This window comes from Trichosurus vulpecula, chromosome 1, assembly GCF_011100635.1.
Source record: "Trichosurus vulpecula isolate mTriVul1 chromosome 1, mTriVul1.pri, whole genome shotgun sequence".
NCBI classification, from domain to species: Eukaryota; Metazoa; Chordata; class Mammalia; order Diprotodontia; family Phalangeridae; genus Trichosurus; species Trichosurus vulpecula.
In genome coordinates, this window is record NC_050573.1 from 444,899,004 (window position 1) to 444,912,764 (window position 13,761).

General features: G+C 34.4%; 1 protein-coding gene across 2 annotated transcripts in view; it reads right to left on the bottom strand.

Annotated features, from left to right (window-relative positions):
- FCHO2 (FCH and mu domain containing endocytic adaptor 2) overlaps positions 1–13,761 on the bottom strand; it is a 138,077-nt gene that overhangs the window by 36,751 nt on the left and 87,565 nt on the right. For both annotated transcript variants that reach the window (XM_036764115.1, XM_036764106.1), the window contains exons 11-15: positions 13,598–13,622; positions 7,264–7,321; positions 4,559–4,734; positions 1,456–1,467; positions 311–335 (exon numbers count right to left, since the gene is read on the bottom strand). In XM_036764115.1, coding sequence (XP_036620010.1) covers positions 311–335; positions 1,456–1,467; positions 4,559–4,734; positions 7,264–7,321; positions 13,598–13,622 — 296 coding nt within the window. The remainder of the gene's footprint in view (positions 1–310; positions 336–1,455; positions 1,468–4,558; positions 4,735–7,263; positions 7,322–13,597; positions 13,623–13,761) is intronic.

Below are 13,761 nucleotides of genomic sequence, written 5' to 3' on the forward strand. Positions count from 1 at the left end.
TTAGGCCCAAATTATAGAAATAAAAATTTTATAGTTCTCCTATTTTATAGCTAATAAGAAATCTATAAAAATTTCATCTTTACTCACTTGCTATTTAAAAACTTTTCTTTGTCCTTGTTGTCTCAGCTGAAGCTGAAAATTCTGATAGTTTATAAGAAATGAGAATAGCCCTCTGTTCTGCCCTCAAGTCAGATGATGAGGAAAGTCCTTTTGTTACTACTGCTGCACAGGATTGAAGCAATTAAACAATTTGCATGATAAAATGTAGTAACAGACACAAAATATCCTTCAATTAAAATTTTACACTTACTAGATGAATTCCTGTTCATTTGCACCTGAAACAGAAATGCAAAACTAAATGAGAAACATAACAAACTGTTTCATTAAATTATGTATGAAAAAACTTCAAATATTACATTGATATGAGGCCAAATTATTTAATTGCATTACAAGATGCTAAACTGTCATTTTGCATACAGCAAGTAGAGCTCCTTAAATATGTGAATGCAAAACAAATTCAAGATCATTTGTTTTTAATAAGACTGTAACAAGGTAAGTTTATTCCAACAGGATGTTAAATTGATTAATAAAAATCATTTGTCAGATACTACTACAGTATGTTGTTCCATATGCTTCACTGAAACCCTGTTTGTTATTTTTGACTCTTCCCTTTTCTTCCCTTTCATACCCAATAAGGTTCTTTTTAGGGTTTGTTTGCTTTTTTGGTTCAGACCTGTGATTTCTAGGATGTAGGGATCCTCCAGTGAATTAATACTTTCCAATAATGAACAACAGCAACTCTCTTGCAACTTAAGCATCTCAAAAAGATAAGTGAGTTTTCCCAGCACAGAATGGCAAGCATAGAGGTGGGACTGAAACTGGGACTTTCTGATTTAAAAGACCATCTTACTGCCCACAATATCATGCTGCTTTTTCCTATCCAGTCTTATTGATCCTACTTCTATGGTATCTTTTGTATCTGTACTCTCCTCTGTAGCTCCACTGCTGATGCTCTAGTATGGACTCTCATCACCACCTACTGAGAGATCCAGGAAACGCCTTCTAGCTTCTTCTTTTTATCTGTGCTCTCCCCCTCCAAATCATCACACACATTCTGGTCTAGACTTATCTTTCTTATGCATCAATAAATATGGTCATACTACTCATCTGCTCAACATGCTTCAATACCTTTCTTAATATCTAATGAGTAAAGTTCAAACTCCTTTCTTTGGCATTTAAGGCCTCCCACAATCAACACCTTTTCAAAGACTAGACTATAAAGTCCAAGATGACAGTAATTATACCTTCTCTATGATTTTGTATCTCCATTAGCACCCAGACAGTACTCTATATATATTAAACACAATAAGTATTTAATTGATGTGACATCAGCCTGACATAAGGTAACATTTAATAAATGGTATCAATAGCTTAGGTTTAAAAAATTGTACTTACTGGACTGTGTCTCTAATATCACATGGAAGGAAAAATAAAAAAGAAAGAGGTGAATGTTAGGTTTAAAATTTTGGGGACAATATTTTTCTATTGAACTTTTTGTTTACATGGATATGGGGAGATTCTAATACTTCATGAATACTGAGATCATTTCTCATGACTTAATAAGCAAGGTTGCCTGAGGTTAGTTAACACAAAAGTTAAACTGAGTTAACAATTCCTGTATGTCAGAAGCAGGAACTGAAACCAGATTTTACTGACTCTAAGCCCAATGCTCTACCCAGTACCTGACCCTCCCTCAATTCTATTTATTTCTGGTCAGTCTTAAAACATTCTTTAAATTTTTGTTTAAACTAGGTATGAAAATAACCCTTTATGATTTGGGTAATGTGCTAGTGAAAGTCTAGGATATCAAAGTAAGAAACAACCTCAGAGGCTTTTTAGTTCAACCCGTACCTGTCGAAGAAACTCCTTCATAACATCCTCACATTCAACCTCTGCTTTAAGACCATCATGGTAGAGTAATCCAACAGATCTATTGGGATGCCCCACTATACTACTGGATAGCTCTGATTGGGAATTTTAGGGAAATATCCACAGTCTAAGTATGCCTTTCCCTAAGTTCTATCCATTGCTTCTATTTCTATCTTCTGAGTCTTAACTAAGAGTGCCCATATTTTGAAATAAAAAAATTAAGTTTAGAGCCCCCCAAAAAACCTATCACAGAAATGAAAAATTAATCAAAGTATAATATAAGATATTTAACACTGTATCTAAAATTACAATGATCTATGTCAAACAGTTCCAGTTAAAAAGATCTTACTAAATTTTCAGAGAAGTTAAATCCTGAAACCAAAAATTCTATCAAGCTAATATCAACAGAGTATTAAAAGTAAAAAAAGAGTCAGTGTTTTATATAAATACGATAGAGTATTCAAAATATAGAATTAAATAACATATGTTATCAATTCTTTATGGTTGTGCCCTCTCTTCCAAGCTACTTTGCATTTAACTACTTTGTGTAACTAACATCTATTCATTTTATATTTATGCTATATATATTTATATAGGTACTTAATGTCTCCCTCATTAGAATGAGATTACATCATTCTTTGAACTTGTGTTCACAGAACCTAGCACAGCATTTGCCTGGCACATAGTAGCTAATTAATATATCCTTGTTGATTGTCTGAAAGTAGTGTGTCTTTGTATCTATATGTACATGTGTGCATATACGTATGCATATATGTAGGTATATACATTTGTACATGCATGCACACATTCTTTATACACATGCATTTAACTCCTAATGAAAGGCACTATAGTGTAGTGGATAGGGGATGGCCTCATGGTCAGTCCTACCTCTGACACATACTAGATGTGTGGCCATGAGCAAATCATAACCTCTCAGTGCTCAATGCAACTTTCTAAGACAGTCAGTTAGAGACAAGTAGCCAATCTGCATCAATAATAGTTCCCATATTAAGAATTCCTAAACCAATGAATGAAAACACTCCTATCCAGTAAAAAGTTTGGCAAAATCTCCATCTTCTGTACTGAAGTATACCTGAAAGAAGTGGATTTAAGAATCAGCTGTCCCACCTGCCAGCCATCTACATGGCCACAAACAAATCATTTAGCTACCAAGAAGCTCTACAATGGAAATATTAATTACACTAACACACACATCACCCAGCAGTTGGGAGGCAGGTGCTTTGTTAACTCTAAAATATTAAATGAACACATGTTTGTTATTACCGAGTACAGCTTTGCTCTCTGATTCTGGCCAGAAAATTTTCTAATCAATCTATCAATGAACAAGCCTTTATTAAATATCTACTATGTCATCAAATAAAATGTAGTAGTAGATTCCCTGGTCAGGAGACTAAATAGATACAAATATTACCTACTCCATAATGACCCCTTCTTCCCTTACTGCTCCAGTCCATCCTGACTTTTTACCACTCAGACCTTTCACTGCATTTTGCTTACTCTCCTCCTTGCAACATGTATTATTTTGCACTATGGTTATTTGTACATCTGCCATATTCTTGCACAAGACTTCATCATCTGACAAGGCAAGATCTCCAGGCAAGGAGCTCCAAATGAGGAAATGAAAGGCACTTCCAGCAGGAAGGCAGACAGAACAGGGCAGATCAGCAACTATTTTGCAACTTAACACTGTAGAGTATTTGCTCCTTGAGTTACTGAAAGGTTACTTGACTTGCCCAGTATCACACAGCCAGGATGTCAGGGGTAGGACTTGCACTGAGGTCTTCTGGCCAGGCAGCCTGGCTCATTCTCCACTATCACATGCTGCCTACATAGGAATTAATCACCTAGCAAATCCCACAAAAGCCAGAGCATGACTAGAGGGGGGACAAGTGCTGATTTTTTTTAAAAAGTATGACGTAGAGTGATTAGCTGTAATATTCATGCGATAGGTAAGGGGTATAAAACAATGTAAGTTGGTATTAGTACTTATTTTTTAATGGCTTGCAAGAATCTTTTAGATTATGCTTGAAAACCAAATTTTTGTCAATAGTTTACATTATCCCCTTTAGATTCATACACAAAACAATCTCTGAAGTCTGTAAAGACTAAATAAATCCACTATGATCAACAAATGGTTATAAATATGAATTTAACAATGCTTTCCTCTCCCATCCCCACCATATAAAATTTGACAATTTAAATACTGTCTTAAAGAGTTACAGAAAAGTGCTGAATTTGGACCATGGTCAGGACTCCCAGGCTCAAATTCCCACCCTATCACTTACCTGTGTGACCTGGAACAAGTCACTTTACCTTTCTGGGCCTCTGTTTCTTCTACTTAAAAATTCTAGGAGTTGAACTAAAGAGCATCAAAGTTTCCTTCTATGATCTTTGTGTGAATATTCAGAGGCACAGAATTATCTAGTTAGAGCCTTTTATTATTTAGGTAATGTGAAAAGTGAACATTTAAAACCCCCCAGTCTACTCAATTTATTGGTAAACCATATGTTCCCTTATTTTGTAGTCCCTGAACCAAACATTTAATATCATTCATATTCATATTTTGTTTTATACAAAATAGTAAATTAAATCATGTCGTATTACTTACTGATATTGCTGGTGAAAGACTTATGTTCCCAATGGATACTTTCAATTCATCCAAAGAAGCCATCGTATGATGAGAATTGCTGGGATGCATAGGCTTGATTTCTATGCGGTACTTCTTTGGTTCTTCATCTTCAGAGTCAGAATCACTGGATGAGTAGAAATTGTTCTCTTTGGTATGTTTGGGCCAGTTGAGGAAAAGTATTTTCAAAATGTTCTCAATGAAAAACTACTTTCACACAGAGAAGTCAGTGGAGCCTGGGTATATTTAGGTTCATGAAGGCAAGTTCTAACAAGCTGAAAGGCTTAAAGGGCAGGCCCCGTAGCTGACTGAGAACAAGAACCAAGAGGAAATACAGAACCATTTCTAACCTGTGATTGCCAATGACTCTGAGAGAAGCCTCAATGAAATGAAATGAAAACACAACCCAGTTTTATAAAAAATTTTTTAAAAAACCAGTCAAATAAGAAATAATGAGCTACGAAATAAACACCAGGGTTTCGGCAAGAGGGCCACGTGATTGGTCATAATTCAGCTCAGTTCCCTTTTTATCACCAAGTCACATCAAAAAATACACCAAAGTCAAGAACTACCACCAAAAGGAAAGAAAAGGAAAGAAATCCTTTCCTGAAGTCACAGAAGATCTAATAGAGAATCTGAAGGAGTAAGCAAAAAAGACCCCAATTCAATTTAATTAGAATTTATTAAATACTTACTATATATCAGGAGAAAGGCTGTTTGGCATGGTGCTTATAGAACTGGGTGACTCTAGGCAAATTACTTAATCTCTTAGTGCCCCAGGCAACTCTGTAAAACAATATCTTATAGAACTGCTGTCCATCAACATCAGTAGAGAACTTTCCAAAAGGGGAGTTCCCTAAACCAATGAAATCATGAGCCCAGGCAAAAATATTTTTTTTTAAACACCAGGTACCTAGTGATAGGCATTGAGAATTTTAAAAAAGCAAAATTTGGGTCACCTGACCCCAAGGAGTTTAAAATCTACTTACAAGGAATAAAGATGAAGTAAAATAAAGTAAGGCTAAATCCTCTAGAAAGAGCCAACTAACCACTTTCTCCCACAAACCCCCTAACTCTTGAAAAAAAAAACACACACACATGGATACATTCACTGAAGAAATGGATTTTTAAAAAATCTTCTGAGTTGTTTTAAAAAAAAAAACCTCATTACGAGGAATAAGGGAAGATCTGTCATCTAGAAAAATGAATATAACAAACAACACTGAAAGAAAAAGACAAACAAGTGAACAGTTTGGGATATTCAATGGAAAATCTTAAAAAAGAAATGGTTTCTCAGAAGAAAACAAGAACAGCCAGATGGGAAAAAAAATGCAAAGATGTCAGAAAAAAAAACCCACAACAGAACAGTCCAACTGGATCTCTACAATTCAAAACAACAAAGCTGGACTGTTTGGTCTCTCAGAAAATAAGCAAGAACAACCATTCCAAGCAATCATTAAAAAAAATTGTCTGAAAAGAGGGCAAAGTGTACAGACCAAGAGAATTTGTGGAACAAGGAACCCCAAATTTAATTCACCCAGAAATAGATTAAAAACTCCATAGCTTTTGTATCAAAGAGAGACTCTAATAGGCAAAAAGGAAGAAAATCATATTGGATTATTTAACAGGGACAAGAAATGAAAGGGGGAAATGCATCACACTGACAACGGAAAATAGACTGCCTGTCCAATAAAACTAAGCATGCACCTTCATGAAAAGAAAAGTTGGGCAGGGCTTTTGACTTGAAAACTGATTACAAAGTACAACCTTAACAAAACAAAAGAGTTTTTAAAGCAGAAGTTTTTAAACTTTTCTGTGCCATGGAACCTTTTGGCAGTCTAATGGAACTTATGGATTTCTCCTGAAAATTATGTTTTTAAGAGCATAAAATAAAATACATAGGACTACAAAGAAAGCAATTAGATTAAAAGTTACCAAAATATTTTTTAGAAACAGTTTCATGGATTCCAAGTTAAGAATCTTCTGCTTTAAAACAAGAACTGATGAAGCAATAGAGGTAAATAAGGAAATTAGTGACTACCCACAGAATGTTAGAAAGATAAGTAAGAATTTATTAAGTGCCTACTATGATTGATTATGAAAAATATTGAATGAGAACCTTGGAGATCTTCAACCAAGTCTTTTATAATAAGTGATTATGCTGTAGGACAAAAAGAACTCAAATGCAGAAAGACTGAAATCTTAATTATGCTCTTTACAGATTCTGGGAGGTGGGAAGGGGAAAAAAGGAAAGAAGAAGCACAAGAAGGGAGGAGAATCAGACTTGTTATTTCACTGGAATAGTTAACTTCGAGTCCAATAATAGAGATCAACACCAACTCAGCAATTTAGAGATTTCCAGAGTTGCCTGAGGCACTGAGAGATTAGATACCAGGCCCAGGCACACAGCCAGAATCTGTCAGAGGTGGTATTTGAATGTAGATCTTCTGGACTCTTTAGGCCCACATCTACTACACCAAGGTGCTTCTTTTTAAGACCATAATACAATAAAAAGTATTTACTAAAAATCCTACAAACAAAAGATGCAAACTTAAGTGGAAACACTTAAAAAATTATATCCTAAGTAATGACTGGATCAATGACTCAAAAATTGAAATGAATAGCATTTATTTTTTTTATACATATACAACATCGTAAATTTGACAACTATGTAGATGAAAGGATATCATTCTGATTTGCTTCTGGTTTAATACTATAGCCTTCCTCATCTACATCAGGAATGTTCTGAAAGAAAAAGAATTTTATTTCAAAGACAGCTATAATTTATGTATATTCATCAATTTAGTTGTATTTTAAAATATTACATATGATCAGTCATTGGTCAAGTTTTAATATCAGATTAAACATGTATACATTATCTCTCTCAACTTTTAGAGAATTTAAAATTATAATGTATGCTTCAGAAGTCTAATAGATTAGATTAATGAAGAATGAAAATGACAACAACATTATTTCAGGGAAAAGATAATAAATGACAAGACAATATATATGTATATGTATATTTAATATATATATGTATATATATATATATATATATATATATACACATATATATTATACTTCAATGACAAATCTGGCTGCAAATAGATTTGTGTTCAGTACTTAATGTTTTATTTTTCTACTGAAATCATGTATGAAAAGCAGATTTACAGTCTTTTGAAAATCACCAAATTGATTTACTGAGTAATAAATATGTCCACAACCACAATGCTGGGAAAATGGGGAAACTAAAATAAATATCATATGTGGTCCCTATCAACAGAGTTTACAAATAGATGTAAAAAAAGCAATCACTGTGACATTATTCTGTGTTTAACTTCATGCTGTTATAGGGACAGGAGTTGGACCTGTGATTTCAACTTCCAGGTGAGGAAACTCCCTCTACCAAAGCAGGTCAGTACTTTTGCTGTAATTTACAGTCTTAGATGATTGTCTAGACATGGGGTCCCAACCCCAACATTCCTAAGTAATTAGATTACAATGTAATATTTAGGAAAATAAAGATACAATAGAACATGGATAATATTAAAATGTGGTCTCCTAAGTCAACAAGAGGTCCAAAGGGATCCTTACATATATTTAGTGGCCCTTTTTCTATTTAAGTTTGACACCACTGGTCTAGAGCACTAAAAGATTAATTAGATGCCCAAGGTCAAATAATAATTATAACAAAATAATAGCTAATAAGGGTCAGCGGGCAGAACTTAGACCCAGATTTTCCTGCCTTAGAGGTCAGTCCAAGCAGCCTCTTCATACCAATATGTATGTAAACCAGTATGTAAATAACTGCTAAATTAGGTGGTAGAGGTGAGTACCACAGAGAAGGGAGAAAGATAGGGGACTATTCGTAGAAGGCTTCAGGGAGGAAGGTAAGATTTCAGGTGGGCTCTGAAGCGAGGTGAAGGTTAGGTAGAAATAGCTATCTGGGGGAGAACAACAAGAACAAAGCCACAGAGAGAAGAATAAGCATGGTGTGTTGTTGGTTTAGTGAACAGAGTGGCCTGACTAAAACAAATAGTGAATGTGGTGAATAAGAGGAAATAAGGTTATACGGATAGGGTAGGAACATGACAGAAGTCCATGAAAGTCAGGTATAAAGAGTTTAAACTTGATGTCATTAGAAGTAGGGTACCATTTTATTTTTAAGCAAATGAGGGTATGATATGATGAAATTGATGTTTAAGGGAGTTTGATTTGGCCTCATGAAAAACTGACTGTTGTATCTGACACAAAGCTGGGGGGTGAGGGTGGCAGAGTGAGTAGAGGGAAGGAGGGAACAGCCTCCAGTCAGACACAAGCAATCCAGGAAAGAGATAATGACCTAAACTAGAGTGTCAACAATAGGAATCAAGAGTTTGAAGGTAAAAAATAATCAAGATTGTCTGACTAGATAATGGGGATAAAGGAGAAGCAGGAGTTAAGGATTAATAGCTGACTGGGAAAATGATAACACCATTGACAGAAACAGGAAAGTGTGACTGTTAAAGTATAAGATTTAGAGATGAGAAGGGATTCAAGCTGGAGAGAAAGAAAAAAAGGACGATGCCTACTGGAAGAAAAATAGTGTTGAGGTAGTGATGAGCAGGCATATAAAATGGGAAATGAAACATTAGCTCAGACTAAGAAAGAAATTAAAGATTTCAGGAGAAAGGACACCAGAGGAGATATAGGGAGTTTGCCAGAAAGTTAACAAGAAATGAATAAAATACAAGGATCATCAGGCTGTGTCAAAGGTTGGGTGAAGTTGAACAAAATTAACACAGCACCCCACGTCTTTAGGTTGATTCTTTCCTAAGTTCTGCACCATAGAAAAAAGAGTGGTAAAAGAAGTGTTTTGAAATAACAAGAAATGAAAACTAAAGGTCAAGACTCATGATAGGAACATGGACTTAGAACTGGAAGGGGCCTGGGGAGTTTAGTTCAATCCCTTTTTTTTTAATAGAGGAAGAAACTATGGCCAAGACTGCTGAAGAACCTTGCCCAAGGTTATATAGGTATTAAGTAACAGAGCCAGCACCTGTTCTTTCCAGGGACTATAAGAAGGTAGTGACTAAGGAACTGTATGAAATTGAAATATGGAATGGCTGGAGATATTAATACAGATAAAAAGAAAGTTCTGTAGGTATGTGAGAAATTATAGGTATAGTTGTGTGCTGAAAGTGGGTGTATTGAACATTAGATTTATATATATTTAGCAGATGTGCATGTCCTTTTAATTTGCATCACCAGTTACTTTCATTCTTAGGTGAAGAGACTGAAGCATTTCAAAATTATTAGTGAAAGGCTAAAAAATAATATAAATCCAGGTGGTTTCCACTTCCCAATACTTTGTATCACATAGTTCTGTTCACTCAATATGATGACTGCAAGAGAGTCTTACATCAATGAGATTAGGCAGTAACTTATGGAAATAGCTGGGTTTTTGTTTTTTAATCCTAGAAGCTCATATCCACACAAATTAATTCACAGACACTTCCCACTAAGTGAAAGAAGATAAAGGAGTGTTACTGGCTCTTCATTCCTTCTTCAAAACACCCACCACATAACAAGACTCCCTTTTTTGTGACTTATTTTCTCTCTCCCTTCACTGTTAGCTTTGATATTGGGTTTTCTGACTTGGCTGCAGTGAGGCGAGGGGTAGGAATGGAAGAACAAAAATCAGCAAAGGGAAAAAAATCTCAAATTCAAGAAACAAATCCTCATAACTAAAATCTATTATGGGGCCTTCAAATATTTGCCTTTCGGATTGCCATGACTGCTACTAGTATTTATATAGCACTCTGACATTTGCAATGTACTTTACAAACATTATTTCATTTGATCTTCATGAAAACTATAAATGTAAGTGCTATTAACAGCCCCATTTTACAGATTTTTCAAAGAATGAGTCTAATTCCAAAATCAATGTCATGATCTTGATTATCTCTGCTAGCTTAGAGAAACGTATAAAGAGAAAAAGAAGCCATCAATTTGAACTTTCTTGCATAATTTTTTGTAAAAAGAGTGATCATATCAATAAAAGGCATTCTAGGTTAAAGAAGAGAAATTCATCAGTTAATATTTGTTATAGTCAGTATCTTATTGTACATTAGACATAAACATAATGAATATTCCTTGAGCAAAGTGATCAACTTCTAACTTAACACAGTGCCTGGCAAACAGCAGTGCTCAATATGTGGTTTCTGACTGACACTTGTTCATCTATTTGATTTTAAATCTTTCCTAAGAAATTCATCACCCAATAATTAGGTAGTCATTTCTTCTGAAAAATGTACTATAGTTTCTATCAACACATTAGAGTGAAAACTGAGGCCTGCTTACATTAAAATAATACTATTACGAATCCTTTGGTAAGCATGACAATTCCCTTATCTACTAACTTTCTTTAGAAGCTGGTTTGGACATTAGAGAAATTAGGAAAATTTGCTTTGAAAAAAACTATTGTGTAAATTAATAGTGTTCACTTTTTATTTTTCTTCGAGATGTAAACAGATAACATCATCTTTCAAATGTATCTCCAAAGAGGATTTATCCTCTCTGCCTAACATATCTGAAATAATAAAGCTTGAAGGCATTACACTAAATAAATTTTTCAGTATATGCATTTCTTGCTGTGAGGAGCTACTGAAGTAGAGAATACTGGATAACTCATTCTATTTTAGTGATTCTTCCTGTCAAGCCACACACACACACACACATGCACACACACAACCACATGCACATGTAATTAATGTTCTCACTAATAAAATGGCAAAGAGGAAAAAAAGTAAAAGTGTGTTCACATGAAAAGCTCCAATCTTTATAAGCCCTTAGGGGTGTATGTGGGGCTGGAGGTGGAGGGAAGGAAAATCATAAAACAAAAACCTAAAGCCTATGTTTAAAATAATGAAACAAATCAAGTAAAATGTTAAGAGTCATTAAATTGATATCACTACAGGAGTTAGTGAGTTAAGTTTAATAAAAAAAAACTACAGAATTCATCACTGGTTAGCAACTACAATGAAAATCTTAAACACATCCTTTTAAACACACCATTAAAGTGAGTATGAGTATGTGATTCAGTTTCAAAATATGGAGTCTATCTATTAAATAAAGATCCTGGTAAATACTGCAATAAACATATAATCCAATATGCAGTCGGTAGATCAGAATTTTAGTGTACAAAGCTACTTCTAAATTAAATAGGCTTCTAGACATTTGTATGAAAAATGGTACGTGAAAATGATAGGTATGAGAAAAACTATTTTCAACATCCATAAGCATTTTTATATAATGCTTGAAGATTTACAAATACATATTATCTCATTTGATTCAGTTCTGAAAACAACTCTGTCAGCTAAGTACTATTATTATCCTCATCCTCTATGGACAAGGAAATTGGAGCAAAGAGGCTAAATGACCTGCCCAGTGTCACAAAGCTAGTAAATGAGTGCAGCAGGATTCAAACTCAGGTTTTCTTGACTCTAAAATCTAGCATTCTGTCCTCTGAGCCATGGCCTCAGAACCAAGAAGCTCCAGGTTCAAGCCCTGCTTCTGACACTGTGTGACTCCACCACTACTGGCTGTGTGACCCTGGGCCAGGCGCAGCCTCTAAATGCTCTAGGCAACTCTCCAAAATGGTGAGATGCAGAGAAGGTTCCAAACTGCACTGGTAGAGGGAGTTTCCTCATCTGGGAGTTCTTTCTACCAGTAAAGTAATAAGCTTTGCCCCTCTATCCATCTAATATCCACAAACAACTCTATTTCTAAACCAGTCATTAATTAATGGATTCTACCAGTTCAGGTTGTGCGCACTGGAGTGGCTGCATGTACATAAATAACTTGGGAATTGTTAAGATACTAGAAAATTCACCATCTGGTAGACAGTATAAAAATTGAACCATCAGAGGTTTCATCATATTAGAAAGTGAAATATATAAAAAGTATCATCCTAGAAACATGACAAACATAATAAAAATAAGTCTCCAAAACATCCCCAAAAATACTGAATGACCTCACACACACTCCTCATGATTTTTCTAGAAATCACTAGACATTTCCACAAAAAAAAATTAAGCCACTATAAGAAACAAATCATAAGTTAACATTGTGAGTCAAACCTAATTATAATTTAGTCCAGTGATTTTTTAAACCCAATAACTGTCACAGACCATTGTTCCATTAAAGACTATTACAAGGGCTATATCTTTCCCTCTCAATGTTGAATTTGCCACCCAAATAACCTTTTGTTGCTTTTTCAGCAATATGGAAAAAAGTAAATATGGAACAAAAATGTTTGCAATTCAATTAGGTAAGCTCTAGATGCAAAATTAAAGTCTGTCAGAAACTTATTTTTAAACAGTAACATTAAGTTTGCTATAAAAGACTAGAAGGACAAATGTTTTTTGCCTAAAAGGATAAAAAATAAGTAGCAGGTGTTGACAAAAAGCAAAAAAATGAGTGAAGATCCTTACTCTTATCAGCATCACCAATATCTAAGGTGATTTAAAAATGTGCTTACAGATTATTTACAGTTTTTGATAAACCTATTCTCCCACTGTAGACATGGGGAGCTTCATTTGAGGTTTCCGAATTATATAAAGAAGTTTAAAAAAAAACCCTTTAAATGTTACTAAACCAGAAAAGCACTGACGATGTTTTTTTTTAAATTATAATCTCTAGGAAACTCAAATTGATCTATAGTAAAAATAGAAAGGTATGGCTTGATGACAGATCTGAAAACAAATTAGCCAGGACCATTACACTAAGCAAACTGGGGGATCTGTCATGTTCTTCAACGGAAAAAAAACAATATGATGGTGTTCAAAGTAAGTAACATCTCAACATACTTTCTATTTAATGAGAATGAGCTGAAGGGACTCTTGTGCTAATTAAAACAACCACCACAAAATCATTACACATGACACTCGGCCAATATTAAAATTAATGTAACAGTAATTTTGTCTTTTCTCATGAAAACAATTAATTTACATCATCTGTACTATGAAGAAATCTACTTACAACTGAATCTGCATCTGGGCATTCCCTATTTAAAAAGAAAAAGAAAAAAATCTTCTTAGGCATTTTCATAAACCAGAATTAATTACTAATATGTTTCAGCTTCTTTTTAAAGAGTACCTTAAATGTAATCTTTTTTACTCAACTCAATTACTTGAAGTAACTGA